The following is a 19,275-nucleotide window of genomic DNA, read 5'->3' as shown; positions in this document are numbered from 1 at the left end:
ATTTGTTTTTATTTAATCAATTTTAGAATAAGCTGGAACGTAAAAAATGTTTTGAATAAGTCAAGGGGTCTGAATGCTTTCCAAAGTCACTGTATGCCCATATAAAGCCTTTTTAAAGACTATATAAGTCACAACAAGGAAACGAAACATAGATAATCAATGCAATAGGGTTGGAACAAACCCCTGTGAGGCATCAATGGGTCTCATAAGAAACCAGTGGTCTGACGATCTCTGGGAGTGAGTGCCCCGTCACCGTGGTTCAGGCCTGGGAAATGCAATCACATTTTAGTATTCACTTCGACTCCTCACCTATACAACCACCACGGGTGGATGTAACTACCACATTCATCTTTTTTTATTTTCATGTGTGCTGCGATTTACGACATCACAGGTTGTTATTAAATGTAAATAAGTAAATTAAAAAAGGGGGGAGCCGACACTGCTGCTGATTGCCAACGGTATGCAACAAACTGCTTCAGATCTTAACTAAGAGCGGAGAACCATTCGTGTAATGGAAATAATACATCTCAGACTAAATCTAAGACGTAAATACTCTTAGATCTTATAGAGTGGGATTGGGAACCAGAAAAAAGATGATGGTCCTCGTGGTAGAGGTGGTGATAGAAACACTAAGATTGTTAGAGAGCTCTTCATGAGCTGGAACTATAAATATCAGGAACCAAACAATGACAAAAGAACATGGGTTAACAGTAGTATTTTATCTATGTTTCCAAGTTATTTTGTTGTTCAAGAGCATAAATGTTCCAGTTATATTCAGCCATTTGTAGTATGTTTATTTTAGGCAAGTGTATAGCATGTAGAGTTATGTTAGTGAGTTACGTCCTTCAATATAATTATACTCCGATGAGTTCTGCCTATAACAAAATCTCTTGCATAGTTTGTTTTGTTTCGGTATGTTGCATTGGAAGTGGCTAATATTGTGTTAATTCTATAACAATTGCCACAGTAAAGGGGAACGTTGATAGTGTTAACAGAGAACTGTGGTCATCAAATTTTTCTGAGTCAAGATCACTTTCTGAATCAAATTGGAAGCCGAGATCTAAAGCCCTAATTTTTTTTTTACGTGACTTAAAAAACGTAAGCCTATGCAACATGAACCAATTAAAAACAGTACAGCAACGAGGTTTGTGCAGTAAGTTATCGGCATAATACATTATCACCGCATATTAGCTTTGCTTGAATTGCCCTGCCAATACATTGTTGTTTGTGAAATTTAAAAAAATTATATTTCAACATTTCAGGTAGGCTATATGATCACACCAGTAAAAGATCCATTGTTGCATTACTTGAGGCGCGGCTGAGTGAGTATACATTTAAATCATTTGCTTTTTATTCTACTGGGCTGTTGGTGCCTGCATCTGAAGGTCAATTTCAACGGACTCTCAACATCCCTCCGCTCTCCATCTACTGAGGAAGACCAAAAAGGGACATCGTCTTTCAGCTGATGGAAAAACTCGAGTCGCACCGCATTATTTCTGCCTCATGCACAAATTCATGTTGTTACTCCTACGAACAGAGAAAGTGAAATATTCCTCAATATTAAAAAAAGACCCAAACCGCTAATAATAACAACAACACAAGCCTATATATAGATACACACTTTCCTACTCATTCATTACTACTGCAGTGCTTGTTGTAGCGCTGAGTGGAAATAGGAAGAAAGTGCATTTTATGGCTTATTAAAGAGTTGAATACAAAATGTTGACAGTGCTGAGTAAGAACTTAAACATGAACTCAGTCATAAAAACAGCGGCTCTTTGCTGTATTCTTTGACAGTCTCTCTCTAGTCATGGTTTTAAACGTTTTGAAATCTCACAGTATCAACTTTGCTGTAGATTTCTTTTATGCCTGCTACGTTAACGCAGACAAGGTAATCTGAGCCTTCCGATTGGCCAGTGTTAGGCTTATAGTGCACTTGATTTGCTCTCTGGGAAGGCAGAGTTTGTACCTTCAGACTCCTGAAATGGTTTAAAATGGCAAAAGTCACCTACCCGGTGCGCAGGGCAGCTGAATCGGGTGCACCTACTGCCAACAGCCAGAGACAAAAAAATAAAATAAATAGGAACAGAAATCTTTATCGTTGGGTTTTTTACAGAAATGTTTGACGATTGACTAGGAATGAATGCATTGCAGATAGCGATCGACCTGTTGGTTGGTGACCACTGCTCTAAAAAGTTCTCTGTGGTCTGATATTTCTTTGCAGGGCTACTGCGCAGGTGCTCAGTTTACAGTTTGCATTATTTTGGGAAGACGAATGCATTCACATAGGGTAATTTGCCTGTTACAAACAGCCTATCTATCCTGTAGACTATATTCATTAACAAAACGGCCTTGCTTTAGTGTGTAGCACAGTGGAGATTGGCATGAAATCGTCACTCAATGATCTCTAAGCCTTTGCATTTGAACTTTGTTTGTTGTATAGTGTGTCATAAGCAGAATTCCATTTAATTACAATGCACGAACTCCCCAAAAATGTGACCCATCTCCGATTTCAACTGCTCCCTTAGTCACTTTATCTTGGTGCCGGGTCTGCATGGGATAGGTAAAGTTTATTTTAATCTAAGCTGCCAGTGGCTTCTGGTTTTCACATAGGCACTTTAGGAGCCGTGTGTGTGTGTGTGTGTGTGTTTAGGAGCAGTGTGTGTGTGCGTTTGCGTGTGTGCATGCAGAGGACAGTGTCTGATCGGCCCCTGTCTATTTCAGAGATAGTCATTAAGCACTGTCACTATCTGGTGCGTGACTGTTCATCTGAAGACAGAAATGCACCTGTGTGCCAGCCTCCCGATACTCCCTGTTGTGTCCCATCATGGGCTGGTCTTCCACCACAGCTCCCATTCCCTACCCTGCCCTCCCTACACTCTCTGATTCATAGAGCCTTGCAGTTCACACTCCATTCCTCTCTTCACACTCAATAAAAAGTGCCCTTCTGCCAGAAGTAATAAACACAGAAATGATGGGAAGGGATCTGCTATGATGGCAGTGGAACGTCACTTTCTCTATATCTTCACATCCTCCACAACCAGAGGTGCTTAATAATAATAGTGTCACTAGTCCATAGGACTAATCAGATGGTTGAGTCCGATTTTGTCGCTTTTATTCTGGTGTAAAGCTACTGTTTGAGAGTACACACAACCTACATGTGCTAAACATACAGGATCTAGTAAGAAAAAGTTTTTAAATGTGTTAAGTTATGTGATGAAAATTCAGTCCTGCATTCCTGCATGTCATGTGAGCAGCAGAAAAGACAATTGATGTGTAAACAGTAAGTAGGCTTGCACTGCCCCCTTGTGGAAATACCATTGTCATATCATTGTTTGAAATCCAGGACCACTATTCTCTGGTGATGTTCATCATCATCATAATTATTATCAACACCATCAACATAATTTCCATTGTAGGGACCATAGAAATCTAAAAACAAGATACCTTTATGCAAATTCCATGTTTTTTGGGGGGAAAAGGGGCTCTTTTAAAAGATACACTCTCCTCACCTCTAAACCTAAGAATTGATGAGGAATCTACCTGCATGTGTTTTGCACTGCCGGATTTCCACAAGATGAAGCTTCAGTAATAGTGGTGAATATTTGGTATTAAATTATATATTTCACACGGACATTTCTATTTGTTGTATTGTAGCATATTTGCAGATGTTTTTCCTCTAGTTTCGAGGGCTTTTTTAAACAATTGGAAGTGCTTCCAGCACCATCAAATGGGCTATGACAATGCATTTATTTCCATCCACAGAGCAAATTACAGCTGATGCGTATTATTATTAGCTCAGCTTTATCTTGACCTTTCCATCAAACCACTGCCATATGCTTGAGTCCTTGGGGGATGGAAAGATATGCTGTCTACTGTAAATGGGATGATGTCATGACCACTGGTCTCACACAAGGATTCCAAAGCAATAACAGATTGAGAGAAAAAAAAAGAAGATAAACAAACCTTTGAAAACTGTATTCATCAGTCCAACAAATATGTCGATGTGCCCTAGATTTTGAGTCAAAACCTCCTTCCATCAGCAAGGGCATTGAATATGAAACGTGGCTGGGTCTTTCAGCATGACAATGGTCCCCAACACAGCGCCCGGGCAACAAAGGAGTGGCTTCGTAAGAAGCATTTCAAGGTCCTAGAGTGGCCTAGCCAGTCTCCAGATTTCAACACCATAGAAAATCTTTGGAGGGAGTTGAAAGTCCGTGTTGCCCAGCAACAGCCCCAAACCATCACTGCTCTAGAGGAGATCTGCATGGAGGAATGGGCCAAAATACCAGCAACAGTGTGTGAAAACGTTGTGAAGACTTACAGAAAACGTTTGACCTCTGTCATTGCCAACAAAGGGTATATAACAAAGTATTGAGATACATTTGTCACGCCTTGGTCTTAGTATTTTGTGTTTTCTTTAATTATTTGATCAGGCCAGGGTGTGACATGGGTTTATGTTATATTGTATGTTCGTATTGGGGTTTGTAGTATTTGGGATCGTGGCTGATTAGGGGTGTTGTATAGGCTTGGCTGCCTGAGGCGGTTCTCAATCAGAGTCAGGTGATTCTCGTTGTCTCTGATTGGGAACCGTATTTAGGTAGCCTGGTTTCGCTTTGTATTTCGTGGGTGATTGTTCCTGTCTCTGTAGTTTCACCAGATAGGCTGTAATTAGGTTTCACGTTCCGTTTGTTGTTTTGTATTTTGTGATAGTTATTTAATGTATCGCTTTCTTCATTAAAGACATGAGTAACCACCACGCTGCATTTCGGTCCGACTCTCTTTCGACAAACGAAGAACGTCGTTACAGAATCACCCACCACACTCGGACCGAGTAGCGTGTTAACAGGCAGCGACAGCTTGAACAGCGAAGGGAGGACGTTATGGAAAGCAGAGGCATGGAGTATACGACGTGGGAAGAAATCGACAGGTGGGCGGCCGACCCAAAGAGAGTGCAGGAGCCCGCCTGGGATTCGCTGGAGCAGTGCGAAGAGGGCTATAGGCGAATGGAGTCGAAAAGAAAAACACGGCGGCGCAGAGCGAAAACCGAAAGTAACCCCCAAATATTTATTGGGGGAGGGCTCAGAGAGAGAGTGGCTGAGTCAGGAGTCAGACCTGAGCCAACTCTCCCTGTTAATCGTGAAGAGCAGTTGCAGTGGGAGAGGCTGCACCACTTGGAGAATTGGACATGGGAGGAGGAATTAGACGGAAAAGGACTCTGGGCTCAGCCTGGAGAATATCGCCGTCCCAAGGAAGAAATAGAGGCGGCTAAAGCGGAGAGGCGCTGGTATGAGGAGGCAGCACGGCGACGCGGTTGGAAGCCCGAAAAGCAGCCCAAAAAGATTATTGGGGGGGGGGCTTAATGGGAGTATGGCTATGCCAGGTAGGAGACCTGCGCAAACTCCCTGTGCTCACCGTTGGGCTAGAGAGACCGGGCAGGCACCGTGTTATGCTATGGAGCGCACAGTGTTTCCAGTGCGGGTGCATAGCCCGGTGCGGCACATACCAGCCCTTCGTATTGGCCGGGCTAGAGTGGGCATCAAGCCAGGTAAGCTTGGGCAGGCTTGGTGCTCAAGAGCTCCAGTGCGCCTGCACGGTCCACTCTATCCAGAGCCACCTCCACACACCAGTCCTCCGGTAGCAGCTCCCCGCACCAGGCTTCCTGTGCGTGTCCTCGATCCTGTAGCACCAGTTCCAGCACCACGCACCAGGCCTTCTGTGCGCCTCGCCTGTTCAGTACAGCCAGAGCCTTCCTTCCCTCCTGCGCTGTCGGAGTCTCTCGCCTGTTCAGCACAGCCAGAGCCTTCCTTCCCTCCTGTGCTGTCGGAGTCTCCCGCCTGTTCAGCGCTATCAGAGCCTTCCTCCTCTACAGCGCTGCCGGAGCCTCCTGCCTGTTCGGAGCAGCCTGAGCTGCCAGTCTGCAGGGAGCTGTCAGTCTGCAAGGTGTTGTCAGTCTACATGAAGCAGCCAGAGATGTCAGTCTGCAAAGAGCTGTCAGTCTGCAAAGAGCTGCCAGTCTGCAGGGTGCTGTCAGCCTGCATGGAGCAGTCAGAGCTGTCAGTCTGCATGACGCAGCCAGAGCTGTCAGTCTGCAAAGAGCTGTCAGTCTGCAAGGAGCTGCCAGTCTGCAAGGAGCTGTCAGTCTGCAAGGAGCTACCAGTCTGCAAGGTGCTGTCAGTCTGCATGAAGCAGCCAGAGCTGTCAGTCTGCAAAGAGCTATCAGTCTGCAAAGAGCTGCCAGTCTGCAGGGTGCTGTCAGCCAGCATAAAGCAGCCAGAGCTGTCTGCCTGCATGGAGCAGTCAAAGCTGTCAGTCTGTTCGAAGCAGCCAGAGCTGTCAGTCTGCAAAGAGCTGCCAGTCTGCAAGGAGCTGTCAGCCTGCATGGAGCTGCCAGAGCTGTCAGTCTGCAAGGAGCTGTCAGTCTGCATAGAGCAGCTAGATCCGCCAGTCAGCCATGATCTTCTAGATCTGCCAGTCAACCAGTCTCTTCCAGATCTGCCAGTCAACCAGTCTCTTCCAGATCTGCCAGTCAACCAGTCTCTTCCAGATCTGCCAGTCAACCAGTCTCTTCCAGATCTGCCAGTCAACCAGTCTCTTCCAGATCTGCCAGTCAACCAGTCTCTTCCAGATCTGCCAGTCAACCAGTCTCTTCCAGATCTGCTAGTCAACCAGAATCTTCCAGATCCGCCAGCCAGCCAGGATCTACCGGAGCCTACTACCTGCCTGAGCTTCGTCTCAGTACTGGGCTTCCTCTCAGTACTGGGCTTTCTCTCAGTACTGGGCTTCCCCTCAGTTCCGGGCTACCCCTCAGTTCCGGGCTACCCCTCAGTTCCGGGCTACCCCTCAGTTCCGGGCTGCCCCTCAGTTCCGGGCTGCCCCTCAGTTCCGGGCTGCCCCTCAGTCTCGAGCTGCCCCTCAGTCTCGAGCTGCCCCTCAGTCCCGAGCTTCCCCTCAGTCCCGAGCTGTCCCTCAGTCACAAGCTGTCCCTCAGTCACGAGCTGTCCCTGAGTCACGAGCTGTCCCTCAGTCACGAGCTGTCCCTCAGTCACGAGCTGTCCCTCAGTCACGAGCTGCTCCTCAGTCCAGTAGGGTTCTGGGTGAGGACTATTAGGCCATGGTCTGCGGCGAGGGTGGATTATCCCAGGACGCGAAGGGGAGGAACTAGGACATTAATGGAGTGGGGTCCACGTCCCGAGCCGGAACCGCCACCATGGACAGACGCCCACCCGGACCCTCCCTATGGTTTTGAGGTGCGTCCGGGAGTCCGCACCTTAGGGGGGGTTCTGTCACGCCTTGGTCTTAGTATTTTGTGTTTTCTTTAATTATTTGATCAGACCAGGGTGTGACATGGGTTTATGTTATATTGTATGTTCGTATTGGGGTTTGTAGTATTTGGGGTCGCGGCTAATTAGGGGTGTTGTATAGGCTTGGCTGCCTGAGGCGGTTCTCAATCAGAGTCAGGTGATTCTCGTTGTCTCTGATTGGGAACCGTATTTAGGTAGCCTGGTTTCGCTTGTATTTCGTGGGTGATTGTTCCTGTCTCTGTAGTTTCACCAGATAGGCTGTAATTAGGTTTCACGTTCCGTTTGTTGTTTTGTATTTTTTAATAGTTATTTAATGTATTGCTTTCTTCATTAAAGACATGAGTAACCACCACACTGCATTTCGGTCCGACTCTCTTTCGACAAACGAAGAACCCCATTACAACATTTTTGTTATTGACCAAATACTTATTTTCCACCATAATTTGCAAATAAATTAATAAAAAATCCTACAATGTGATTTTCTGGATTTTTTTCCTTCTCATTTTGTCTGTCATAGTTGAAGTGTACCAATGATGAAAATTACAGGCCTCTCGTCTTTTTAAGTGGGAGAACTTGCACAATTGGTGGCTGACTAAATACATTTGTGCCCCACTGTATAAGCACCCACTAAATTATTCTTGTAAAATATCCAACCTGAAAAGCATTCAACCCTCACCAACTGGGGTCAATACAATTGAAATTATTGCTTGGAAGAAATACAAATTAGTGTTCCCCTCTGCAATAACAGTAATTTAATAAATCTACCAGAAATTAGTCTGATGAACTTTTTAAAAAAATGCATCATTTGTGGCAGTGGTAGCGTATGACACATGAAACAGCATTCCCTCTGTGGCATGTTAAAAAGTCATCTGAAAGGTTTGACGGTGGATGACTTCAGTCATGTATCGTGTTGCTAGGCGACCTAAACTGGAACATGCTTAACACCCCAGTCATCCTACAATCTAAACTTGATGCCCTCAATCTCACTCAAATTATCAATGAACCTACCAGGTACCCCCCCACAGCCTTAAACACGGGCACCCTCATAGATATCATCCTAACCAACTTCCCCTCTAAATACACCTCTGCTGTCTTCAACCAAGATCTCAGCGATCACTGCCTCATTGCCTGCATCCGTAATGGGTCAGCGGTCAAACGACCTCCACTCATCACTGTAAAACGCTCCCTGAAACACTTCAGCGAGCAGGCCTTTCTAATCGACCTGGCCGGGGGATCCTGGAAGGATATTGATCTCATCCCGTCAGTAGAGGATGCCTGGATATTTCTTTTAAATGCCTTCCTAACCATCTTAAATAAACATGCCCCATTCAAGAAATGTAGAACCAGGAACAGATATAGCCCGTGGTTCTCCCCAGACCTGACTGCCCTTAACCAACACAAAAACATCCTATGGCGTTCTGCATTAGCATCGAACAGCCCCGTGATATGCAGCTGTTCAGGGAAGCTAGAAACCGTTATACACAGGCAGTTAGAAAACCCAAGGCTAGCTTTTTCAAGCAGAAATTTGCTTCCAGCAACACTAACTCAAAAAAGTTCTGGGACACTGTAAAGTCCATGGAGAATAAGAACACCTCCTCCCAGCTGCCCACTGCATTGAAGATAAGAAACACTGTCACCACTGATAAATCCACCATAATTGAGAATTTCAATAAGCATTTTTCTACGGCTGGCCATGCTTTCCACCTGGCTACTCCTACCCCGGTCAACAGCACTGCACCCCCAACAGCAACTCGCCCAAGCCTTCCCCATTTCTCCTTCTCCCAAATCCATTCAGCTGATGTTCTGAAAGAGCTGAAAAATCTGGACCCCTACAAATCAGCCGGGCTAGACAATCTGGACCCTTTCTTTCTAAAATTATCTGCCGAAATTGTTGCCACCCCTATTACTAGCCTGTTCAACCTCTCTTTCGTGTCGTCTGAGATTCCCAAAGATTGGAAAGCAGCTGCGGTCATCCCCCTCTTCAAAGGGGGGGACACTCTTGACCCAAACTGCTACAGACCTATATCTATCCTACCATGCCTTTCTAAGGTCTTCGAAAGCCAAGTCAACAAACAGATTACCGACCATTTCGAATCTCACCATACCTTCTCTGCTATGCAATCTGGTTTCAGAGCTGGTCATGGGTGCACTTCAGCCACGCTCAAGGTCCTAAACGATATCTTAACCGCCATCGATAAGAAACATTACTGTGCAGCCGTATTCATTGATCTGGCCAAGGCTTTCGACTCTGTCAACCACCACATCCTCATCGGCAGACTCGACAGCCTTGGTTTCTCAAATGATTGCCTCGCCTGGTTCACCAACTACTTCTCTGATAGAGTTCAGTGTGTCAAATCGGAGGGTATGCTGTCCGGACCTCTGGCAGTCTCTATGGGGGTGCCACAGGGTTCAATTCTTGGACCGACTCTCTTCTCTGTATACATCAATGAGGTCGCTCTTGCTGCTGGTGAGTCCCTGATCCACCTCTACGCAGACGACACCATTCTGTATGTGTTAAGAACCCTCCAGGCAAGCTTCAATGCCATACAACTCTCCTTCCGTGGCCTCCAATTGCTCTTAAATACAAGTAAAACTAAATGCATGCTCTTCAACCGATCGCTACCTGTACCTGTCCAACATCACTACTCTGGGCGGCTCTGACTTAGAATACGTGGACAACTACAAATACTTAGGTGTCTGGTTAGACTGTAAACTCTCCATCCAGACCCATATCAAACATCTCCAATCCAAAGTTAAATCTAGAATTGGCTTCCTATTTCGCAACAAAGCATCCTTCACTCATGCTGCCAAACATACCCTTGTAAAACTGACCATCCTACCAATCCTCGACTTTGGCGATGTCATTTACAAAATAGCCTCCAATACCCTACTCAACAAATTGGATGCAGTCTATCACAGTGCAATCCGTTTTGTCACCAAAGCCCCATATACTACCCACCATTGCGACCTGTACGCTCTCGTTGGCTGGCCCTCGCTTCATACTCGTCGCCAAACCCACTGGCTCCATGTCATCTACAAGACCCTGCTAGGTAAAGTCCCCCCTTATCTCTAGCTTTAAGCACCAACTGGCAGAGCATCTTACAGATTACTGCACCTGTACATAGCCCACCTATAATTTTGCCCAAACAACTACCTCTTTCCCTACTGTATTTAATTTATTTATTTTGCACCATATTATTTTTATTTCTACTTTGCACATTCTTCCATTGCAAAACTACCATTCCAGTGTTTTACTTGCCATATTGTATTTACTTTGCCACCATGGCCTTTTTTGCCTTTACCTCCCTTCTCACCTAATTTGCTCACATTGTATATAGACTTGTTGATACTGTATTATTGACTGTATGTTTGTTTTACTCCATGTGTAACTCTGTGTCGTTGTATCTGTCGAACTGCTTTGCTTTATCTTGGCCAGGTCGCAATTGTAAATGAGAACTTGTTCTCAACTTGCCTACCTGGTTAAATAAAGATGAAATAAAAAAAATAAAAAATAAATGTATCTATTCTGAAACAATACAGTATATTACAGTTCTATATAACCTTGGGCGGGCTGAGGCAGAAGTCACTATGAATTACAGCAGTTCCGGGTCGGCAGTTTATAATAATCAACTTGTCACCCAACCTCCATTTCCCAAGAATCATGGGTTTCCCCTTCCCTCCATCTCTATACTGGAGTCTCGGATGCACAGTGAACGATGCAGGCTATGCCATCCCACATTACACATTAGCAATGCTATGACGCGCAGTGAACCACCATCCACAGAGAATCACTGATGAGAGCATCTGTGTATTGGGATGTTGATGAAAATGTGATTACACAAGGCCAAGTGAGAATACAGCACATAATATTCACTTCAGTTATCTGCCAAGTCCAACCTCAGTACCTTTTAACCATGCATTTGTTTGTATTTCTGAGATGAGGAAACCTTGTATCTCTGGAGAACAATGCCTCGACATGGAGGAATAACATAGAACATTTGAGAATGATTGAGGCTGTAACGAGGATGATTGTTATTGTGATAGTGATTAGGATGACAGTCAAAGCATTTAAGATTGGCAGATTTCAAGTCAGCTCTAGAGGCGTTTACAGCTCATTTATAGGCCTTAATACTGTCTACACCATCTGCCATGCATGACGCCTTGTGCTTGTCACTGATTTTTGGTTGGTATTACTGCTAACAGGGCCCCCTACAGTTCCTCTCACAATGCAACTCTTTCACCTCACTAAAGGCTATTACAACATCGTGAGGTATCATTGAATAAGACCATAATGAAGATATGTCTCTCAGGAAATTGCTTTCCCTCTGCTCATGTGAATGCAGCAGCACCATGACAGACAGGATACTGAACCACTCCAGCAGATGGGCAGAGCTGTTCCTATAGCAACTCTCAGAGATGGTCAGATCTTTTCAAAGCATCAAAAAAAGAACATCTCTCCATCATTTCTATTGTACACACAAAACCAGGCCGTTGAGAGCCGTTGGTAGTTTGCAGAATTATTCCTGCACTAAAAATAAAATGTATGTAGATGTTTGAAATATGACTCTGAAAGCCAGTCATTTTTAAATGACTGCTCACCCAATTTGAGCTGCATACATCTGCATGTGAATGTGGTGTAGCCTAGATTTGGAACTGGTATGGCTTCATTCAACTGACACAAATACTGTAGACAGCGAGTCATGAAAAAAAAAAATTGTGAGACCTGGGGGGTTTAATCCCTCAAACAGAACCCATACAAGCATGCATGACAAGGCACACGATGACTAAGCAAGGGACTACTAAATAAGCTAAAATTAATACACCAGAATACAGATATAAAATTACATAAGAAACATCATTTAGCTAACAATGCCGTATTAACCAAACAGATATCCTAACTCTTCCACCACCCCTCCTTCATATGAAATAGTTCATTACAAATTGCCCCTACTAATGCCATTCTATCAGAATGAGAACCAACACATTCTGAGGTTATCCGACACATTTTGAGGTTATCCGACCAAAAGCCTCACATAGAACTCCAACTCTGCAGGAGCTGAGTGGGTTAATGTTTTGGAATAGAAATACAGTGCATTCGGAAAGAATTCATACTCCTTGACTTTTTACACATTTTGTTACGTTACAGCCTTATTATAACATTTATGAAATAGTTTTTTTTGCTTCATCAATCTACACACAATACCCCATAATGACAAAGCAAAAAACTGTTTAGACATTTTAGCAAATAAAAAGGGGACATTTTAGTACTTTTTTGGTTACTACATGATTCCATGTATTATTTACTAGTTTTGATGATATCTTCACTATTATTCTACCAAGTAGAAAATAGTCAAAATAAAGAAAAACCCTAGAATGAGAAGGTATGTGCAAACTTTTGACCGGTACTCTAAGTATTTAGACCCTTCACTCAGTACTTTGTTGAAGCACCTTCTGCAGCAACTACAGACTAGACTCTTCTTAGGTATGACACTACAAGTTTGGCACATCTGTATTTGGGGAGTTTACCCCATTCTTCTCTGCAGAACCTCTTAAGCTCTCTCAGGTTGGAAGGGGGCGTCGCTGCATAGCTATTTTCAGGTCTCTCCAGAGATGTTCGATCGGGTTCAAGTTCGGGCTTTGGCTGGGCCACTCAAAGACATTCAGAGACTTGCCCAAAGCCACTCCTGCGTTGTCTTGGCTGTGTACTTAGGGTCATTGACGTGTTGGAAGGTGAATCCTCGCCCCAGTTTGAGGTCCTGAGAGCTCCGGAGCAAGTTTTCATCAACGATCAGTTAACAAATTCTTATTTTACAATGACGGCCTACCCCAGCCAACCCCTCACCTAACCCGGACGACACTGGGCCAATTGTGCGCCTCCATATCTTTCCCTCGGTCCTGACTAGTCTCCCAGTCCCCTGCCGCTGAAAAACATCCCCACAGCATGATGCTGCCACCACCATGCTTCACCGTAGGGATGGTGCCAGGTTTCCTCCAGACATGACGGTTGGCATTCAGGACAAAGAGTTCAATCTTGGTTTCATCAGACCAGAGAATCTTGGTTCTCAGGGTCTGAGATACTTTAGGCAAACTCCAAGCGAGCTGTCATGTGCATTTTACTGAGGAGTGGCTTCCATCTGGCCACTACCATAAAGACCTGATTGTGTAGTACTGCAGTGATGGTTGTCCTTCTGGAAGATTCTCCCATCACCACAGAGGAACTCTAGAACTCTGTCAGAACGACCATCGGGATCTTGATCAGCTCCCTGATGAAGGCCCTTCTCCCCCGATTGCACAGTTTGGCAGGGAGGCCAGCCCTAGTAAGAGCCATGGTGGTGGCAAACTTTTTCCATTGAAGAATGATGGAGGCCACACTGTGTTCTTGGGGACCTTCAATGCTGCAGACATTTTATGTTATTCCCCAGATCTGTGCCTCGACCAAACCCTGTCTTACATTAGGTTTCTACGGTGTATTCCTTCAACCTCATGGCTTGGTTTTTGCACTTTCATGCACTGTATAGAAACAGGTGTGTGCCTTTCCAAATCATGTTCAATCAATTGAAATTTACCACAGGTGGACTCCACGGTGTAGAAACATCAAGGATGATCAATGGAAACAGGTTGCACCTGAGCTCAATTTCAAGACTCATAGTAAAGGGTCTGAATATTTACATAAATAAGGTATTTCTGTTTTTATTTGTAATACATTCGCTAACATCTCTAAAAACCTGTTTTCACTGTCATTATGGGGTATTGGGTGTATATTGAGGAAAAATATTTATTTAATACATTTTAGAATAAGGTTGTAACATAACAAAATGTGGAAAAAGTGGTCTGAATACTTCCCAAATGCACTGTACATTTCCATAAACTCATGAAAACATTCATAACTACAAGTAATCAGAGAGTGAATGAGTCATCTCCTTTGACACCTAAGAGCACAAATAAAGAAGCATGAAACATTAAAAAATAATTTAATCAGCAAATACCTGGATATACTGTGTCACATTTAAAGAAATTAGCAAATCACATGGGGACATCCTTTCATAACATAAATATAAGTTGATGAAAATTTAAAAAACGCTTCCAATACTCAGTGCCAAGGAAAAAAAACATGTGACAATGTCTCTCAAAAATACAGTAGTGTTTATTAGTAAACAGAACATGACCTAACAGGAAACAGTGGCATTGGGAAGCAAAGACAAGCGTTCAGAGCAACAAAAAAAAAACTTTGTTACGATGGAGAAAGATTCAGGTAGATGGTGGTTAAAATTCCACGCTCACAGATCACTTAGCCATGATGAGATTCCCTTAGTCACTTGTCCTCGTGTGAGAAGATTTACGGCACTGCAAAAACAGAAGTCTTTTCCTTACCTTGCTCTCTCACATGGTTGCCAGCTCCTGAGTTAGTCTCTCCTTCACCAGCTGCAGCTCAATGACGCTCTGTCTGTTCTGCTCCAAACGGTCCTCCAGCCACTGCAGCAGGGGACCACTCACAGCAGACATCTGACTGCACAGGTTCTTAGTGAACACTGAAACACACACACACACGTCAGGTGGAGAAAGCAGTCCAGAAACATGCACCGTCTGTGATATTAATGTGCATGCTGATACAATCAAATATCAGTTGTCAACAAATACATGACACCAACCTGAGCCATTGTGTATCTTTGTGATCGGATCCAGGCGAGTTAAGCTGCAAAAGGAATGAAATACTACAATTATTCCATTAACAATGAGCAATACACAATGAGTAATACACAATGAGCTTCCCTGTGTCCTGTGTGTGCAGCAAGACAATTTTGTATATTATGGTAGACAAAGGGGAAATGTGTTCAGCGTGGCAGAGGCAATTGCAGGGGGGCTCAAAACACACCAAAAAGAGGTACCAGGGAGCTCCTCCCTCACTGGCTTCACCCGCTCATGTGACGGGCAATAGCCTGGTACAACCCAGGCCAGTTTAATCAAATACATTCAATGCATCACTAGTTTCAATCAAGACTCCACCCCTTTTATTGTCTTCCTGAGAACTTCCACAGGCTTTCGAACAAAACGTTAGAAGCCTGGGGTGCGTTCAGTACGACAGAACAGTGTTGAAGGTTAAATTCAATGGAACTGTACTAAACAACCAGTTGATGAATGACGTGATTATGGTGTCCCAGAGGGCAATTGTGCATAGCGTGCTGCAGGAGTTTTGCGGTCTCAAAATGGTCACCACCATATTGATCAGGCCACTGCGCACCACAGCCACCAAACGTACCTGTTGAAGAACGATGTGTACCGTTGTGTGTTTCCCGGAAACCTGACATTGAATTCTACGTCAGTCAGAAATGTGCGTTTGACACAGGAAATCTTCCGCTCACGACTTCTACTAGCCAGAATGTTGAAAAAAAAAATACATTTTGACAGATTTTACCGGTTGTCCGTACGGTCGGTCCTTTTAGAGGTAGTAATGAGAAGACATATCTACAGTAAAGTATAATCAAACTTTGTCACACCTTACTATGAAATGCTTACTTAACCAACAGTGCAGTTCAAGAAAGAGTTAAGAAAATATTTACCAAATAAACTAAAGTAAAAAATAATCAAAAGTAACAAAATAACGAGGCTATATACAGGGTGTACGGGGTAATTGTGCGGGGATATCAACTTGTCAAAGCCCTGGTAGTGCTTTCAGATCTCTAGCAACTGAGGCATGCGCACAACAACCATGTCAACACGTGCACGAGCTCAGAAATTATGGATGTCTCGTGCATGTAGTCTTTTCTTGTGCACATGCTGCAGGTGATAGAAATCGGAACGCACTACCAGCGATTTGAAAAGTTGATGCAATTATACTCTCCTGTGGATACATTGTCTCACATTCCTACCGCCAATATGACCAGCCGCACAGACAACTGGTAAAGTACATTAAAATATAACTTTATTCTACATTGACTTGTAGAGGTTGCGAGAAGAAACTTTCCTGATTCAAAAGCTCATTTCTGCCCAACGTAGAATTCAATGTGATTCAACATTAGGTTTCCATGTAACATTTTGGCAAAACGTATCGTTCAGTACAGTCACAACAAAGCAAACATTGAATCAAAATAAACGCACCCCCTGGGCTTGCGAGGCTACATACCTGTGAATCTTTCTGTAGGTATCCTGCTCTTCCTGGCAGAGGATTCTTGGGAGCTCCACTGCTGATTCAAGGCACACTTTCCCAATGGCCTCATGCGGGACCACATGAATTGGGATCTCAATTCTCTCGTACCTTTATCAACACAGATCAGGTATGCAATTCAGTATTTGTGCCGATATTGTCAAATGGCTTATTTTTGGGGACAACTGCTCTTAGAAGGACTGAATCAACTGAATATTCCTCTAATTAGTAGTCATGAGGGAGAAAAGATAACGAGAATCTAATAACACCTCATTTAGTTGAACAGAGAGTTGGATAGGGTATTAATTTCCCTGCAAACAGTGGTTTCAAAACAGGGGCACACTTACTCAGATCCTTTCTGGGCTTGTACAGACTGGAAGCAGGTGTAGAGAACTCGACCAGTCTAAGAGAAAATGATCATTGAATTCATTCAATGCCCCTTTGTATATCAAAATGACTTTCTATATTTCAAATTGCTGTCATTTAAACCCTACTTTTGTGTTCTTATCCTCAATGAAACAGGAGAATATCAGCCCAACAAAGCCCTGGTCCATCATTTGGTACATGGCCTGTGTCCTTACATCTGTTGTAGAAAATTAATGACGCAGACACACCAACTGAAACAGTTTGCCATGACAGTGAAAACTAAAGTTGTGGAACTGATGTGGTAGAGGGGTGCTCTGGTTCTTACCCACATGTGATGGCCACACAGTGATGTGGGGGTGAGAGTGGTACCAACCAACTACACGCATAGGCCGTCCAGTCATATCAGCCAACCTGTAGCTCTTACTAAGGAAACAGATTACCAAAAATAATACAATGGCTGTGTCCCCCAGGAATCCTATGAAACCTCCACCGGTCACACTGACATTTGTGACACTGACTTTGTAACACTGATCTCCTACAAGACAGAGATTTGTTTTTTCATGAATGAGACATGTTGCACAAAGGATATCTCAGCTTCGGTAGCAGCTGAAGATAGCTGCTCAGGCGAGATTTCCACGCGATCCTTCCTCTTGTCTGAGCGTCGCAGAATAATAACAGAGTGAATGTGGACGATGCGGTTGGTGTCCACCTGTGTAAACAAACCAGATGACTTAGAAAGCAGAACACTTAGTATACTTAGTAGGGTTGTTAGCGAAACAATGAAATGTGTCACTATACCAAGTTGGAGACATATGCCAACTGAAAATATAAATGCAACAAGGGATACATACGCATGCATGTAGTCTGATTAATCAGGCTGGAATACACAATTAAATTGTACATACCAAGTGTGTATTACAGCCTGATTAATCATACTAGAATGCATGTAACGTTTTCTATTTATCGCGCTAGTAACACAAGCATTTCGCTGCATCTGCTAAAAACACCTGCTCAACGTGTACGCGACCAATAAACTGATTGATAAAGTTATATAGCTAAATTGCTAGTAAACGTAACTTTACCTCTCCGATGCAGAGTCCCATTACTTCCTCCTTCTCGGTACTTAATGCATGATTCATGCAAACCAAAAAGGCATCTGATTCGAGGTGAACTGCGCTCACTGCCATGTTATAGGACTAGCTAGCTATTTGTCAAACTCCACAAACTAGAGTTAACTATCTACTTCCTTTTCAAAGCGTGTGTTACATCAATAACAGTACGGTTTTGCAAGGTGGCGGCTTATTCCATGGGTGAATCAGTGTCAACTCTTCGCGTCCTCTCTCCTTCAAACCTATTGGACGACACGACCATAGGGGCGGGACCAGTAGATTTCTCATCCAATGGGGTTTGAGAAGGAGGCGAGGAGAGAGGACGCGAGAAGGCTGGAATCGAGATCCCCCCATGTGGTCCTAGCTACATAAGTGTGCCAAAGTATTTTACCTCTTCGCCCTCAAAATCCTACATTTTTTATACAGTCGTGCGTTTTCCACAAACATAAAATACATTTATAGACATCACAAAATAATATTGTTATAATTATCTGCAGTTTAATCAGCAAAGTCCATAGGGCAGCCAATCAAGTCGGACGACATTTGGTAAACACCCGGGTTTCCGGGGACGTTTGTATCGCTCTTGAAGAACGAACAGGTATACAATCATGACAGTTCAGTATTGTAGGCAAATTGCAATATGTACAGGTGGTTAATCGTTTATGCTGATTGTCCAAGTAATCAAACTGTCTGTGTTTTCTTGATAGTGGTAAAATGCCACAGAAAGATCCTTGTCAGAAGCAAGCATGCGCAATTCAGAAGTGTTTACAAGGTGAGGGTTTTCCACAACATAATCTATTTCTGATTTCTAACGTGAATAGCTTTTGATATCTGATTGGGTTTCTTGTATTACACGCACTTAGCCCACTGTCTTTGTCTTCCAGCAAACAAGTACATAGAGAGCAGGTGCGAGGATGTAATAAGAGCTATGCGTATGTGCTGTGAGCACGCAGGCGAGAACTCCATCTGCTGCTCAGGGTTCGCCAGGGAACAAAGGTCTACAGAGCCTAAAATTCCAGGTGCATCCTGACCTGATTGTGGACACTGGACAACGGTCTTATTTGTAAATTGTACATAATGACAATGCTTCAAATGTAATAAAGTTGTTTATAATGACAGTAAATTATCCTACAGAGATGAAGTCCAGTGTTGTTCAAGTACTGTAGCCAGGGGTACAACTTCCACGGGGGGGGCATGACCCCCCTCACATTCTGAAATTGTATTTTTGTCCCCCTCAGTTTTATCATTGCACTGTGATACAAAACGCTGCTCGGGTGTGCTTTAGGACCATGCAGATGCCTCAGAGCGGTCAGGCATATAGGACCAGCACTGGAGAGCTGAACAGAGGCAGCTA

The 19,275-nt window shown here is 43.9% G+C and overlaps 2 protein-coding genes across 4 annotated transcripts in view; one reads left to right on the top strand and one right to left on the bottom strand.

The window, feature by feature from the left end:
- The window catches only part of LOC118385148 (lys-63-specific deubiquitinase BRCC36-like), a 39,192-nt gene extending 21,052 nt beyond the window's left edge, over positions 1-18,140 (bottom strand). The window contains exons 1-9 of one of the 3 annotated variants that reach the window (XM_052521050.1): positions 17,895-18,140; positions 17,402-17,521; positions 17,138-17,225; positions 16,941-17,029; positions 16,794-16,849; positions 16,426-16,557; positions 14,954-14,997; positions 14,676-14,833; positions 12,037-14,233 (exon numbers count right to left, since the gene is read on the bottom strand). In XM_052521050.1, coding sequence (XP_052377010.1) covers positions 14,685-14,833; positions 14,954-14,997; positions 16,426-16,557; positions 16,794-16,849; positions 16,941-17,029; positions 17,138-17,225; positions 17,402-17,521; positions 17,895-17,999 — 783 coding nt within the window. In that variant the 5' untranslated portion in view covers positions 18,000-18,140 and the 3' untranslated portion in view covers positions 12,037-14,233; positions 14,676-14,684. Of the gene's footprint in view, positions 1-12,036; positions 14,234-14,258; positions 14,834-14,953; positions 14,998-16,425; positions 16,558-16,793; positions 16,850-16,940; positions 17,030-17,137; positions 17,226-17,401; positions 17,522-17,894 lie in introns of those variants that run through there. The other 2 variants (XM_052521049.1, XM_052521048.1) reach the window with 2 other exon arrangements.
- Positions 18,141-18,364: 224 nt separating this feature from the next.
- On the top strand, positions 18,365-19,045 carry cmc4 (C-x(9)-C motif containing 4 homolog (S. cerevisiae)). Its single transcript, XM_035772041.2, has 3 exons — positions 18,365-18,519; positions 18,629-18,693; positions 18,806-19,045. The coding sequence occupies exons 2-3, from the start codon at positions 18,636-18,638 to the stop codon at positions 18,949-18,951; spliced, it is 204 nt and encodes a 67-aa protein (XP_035627934.1). The 5' UTR covers positions 18,365-18,519; positions 18,629-18,635; the 3' UTR covers positions 18,952-19,045.
- Positions 19,046-19,275: the final 230 nt, after the last annotated feature.

Source organism: Oncorhynchus keta, chromosome 6, assembly GCF_023373465.1.
Source record: "Oncorhynchus keta strain PuntledgeMale-10-30-2019 chromosome 6, Oket_V2, whole genome shotgun sequence".
Classification (NCBI taxonomy): Eukaryota; Metazoa; Chordata; class Actinopteri; order Salmoniformes; family Salmonidae; genus Oncorhynchus; species Oncorhynchus keta.
The sequence above is the reverse complement of the archived record's forward strand: the minus strand, read 5'-3'. Positions and strand labels throughout refer to the sequence as shown.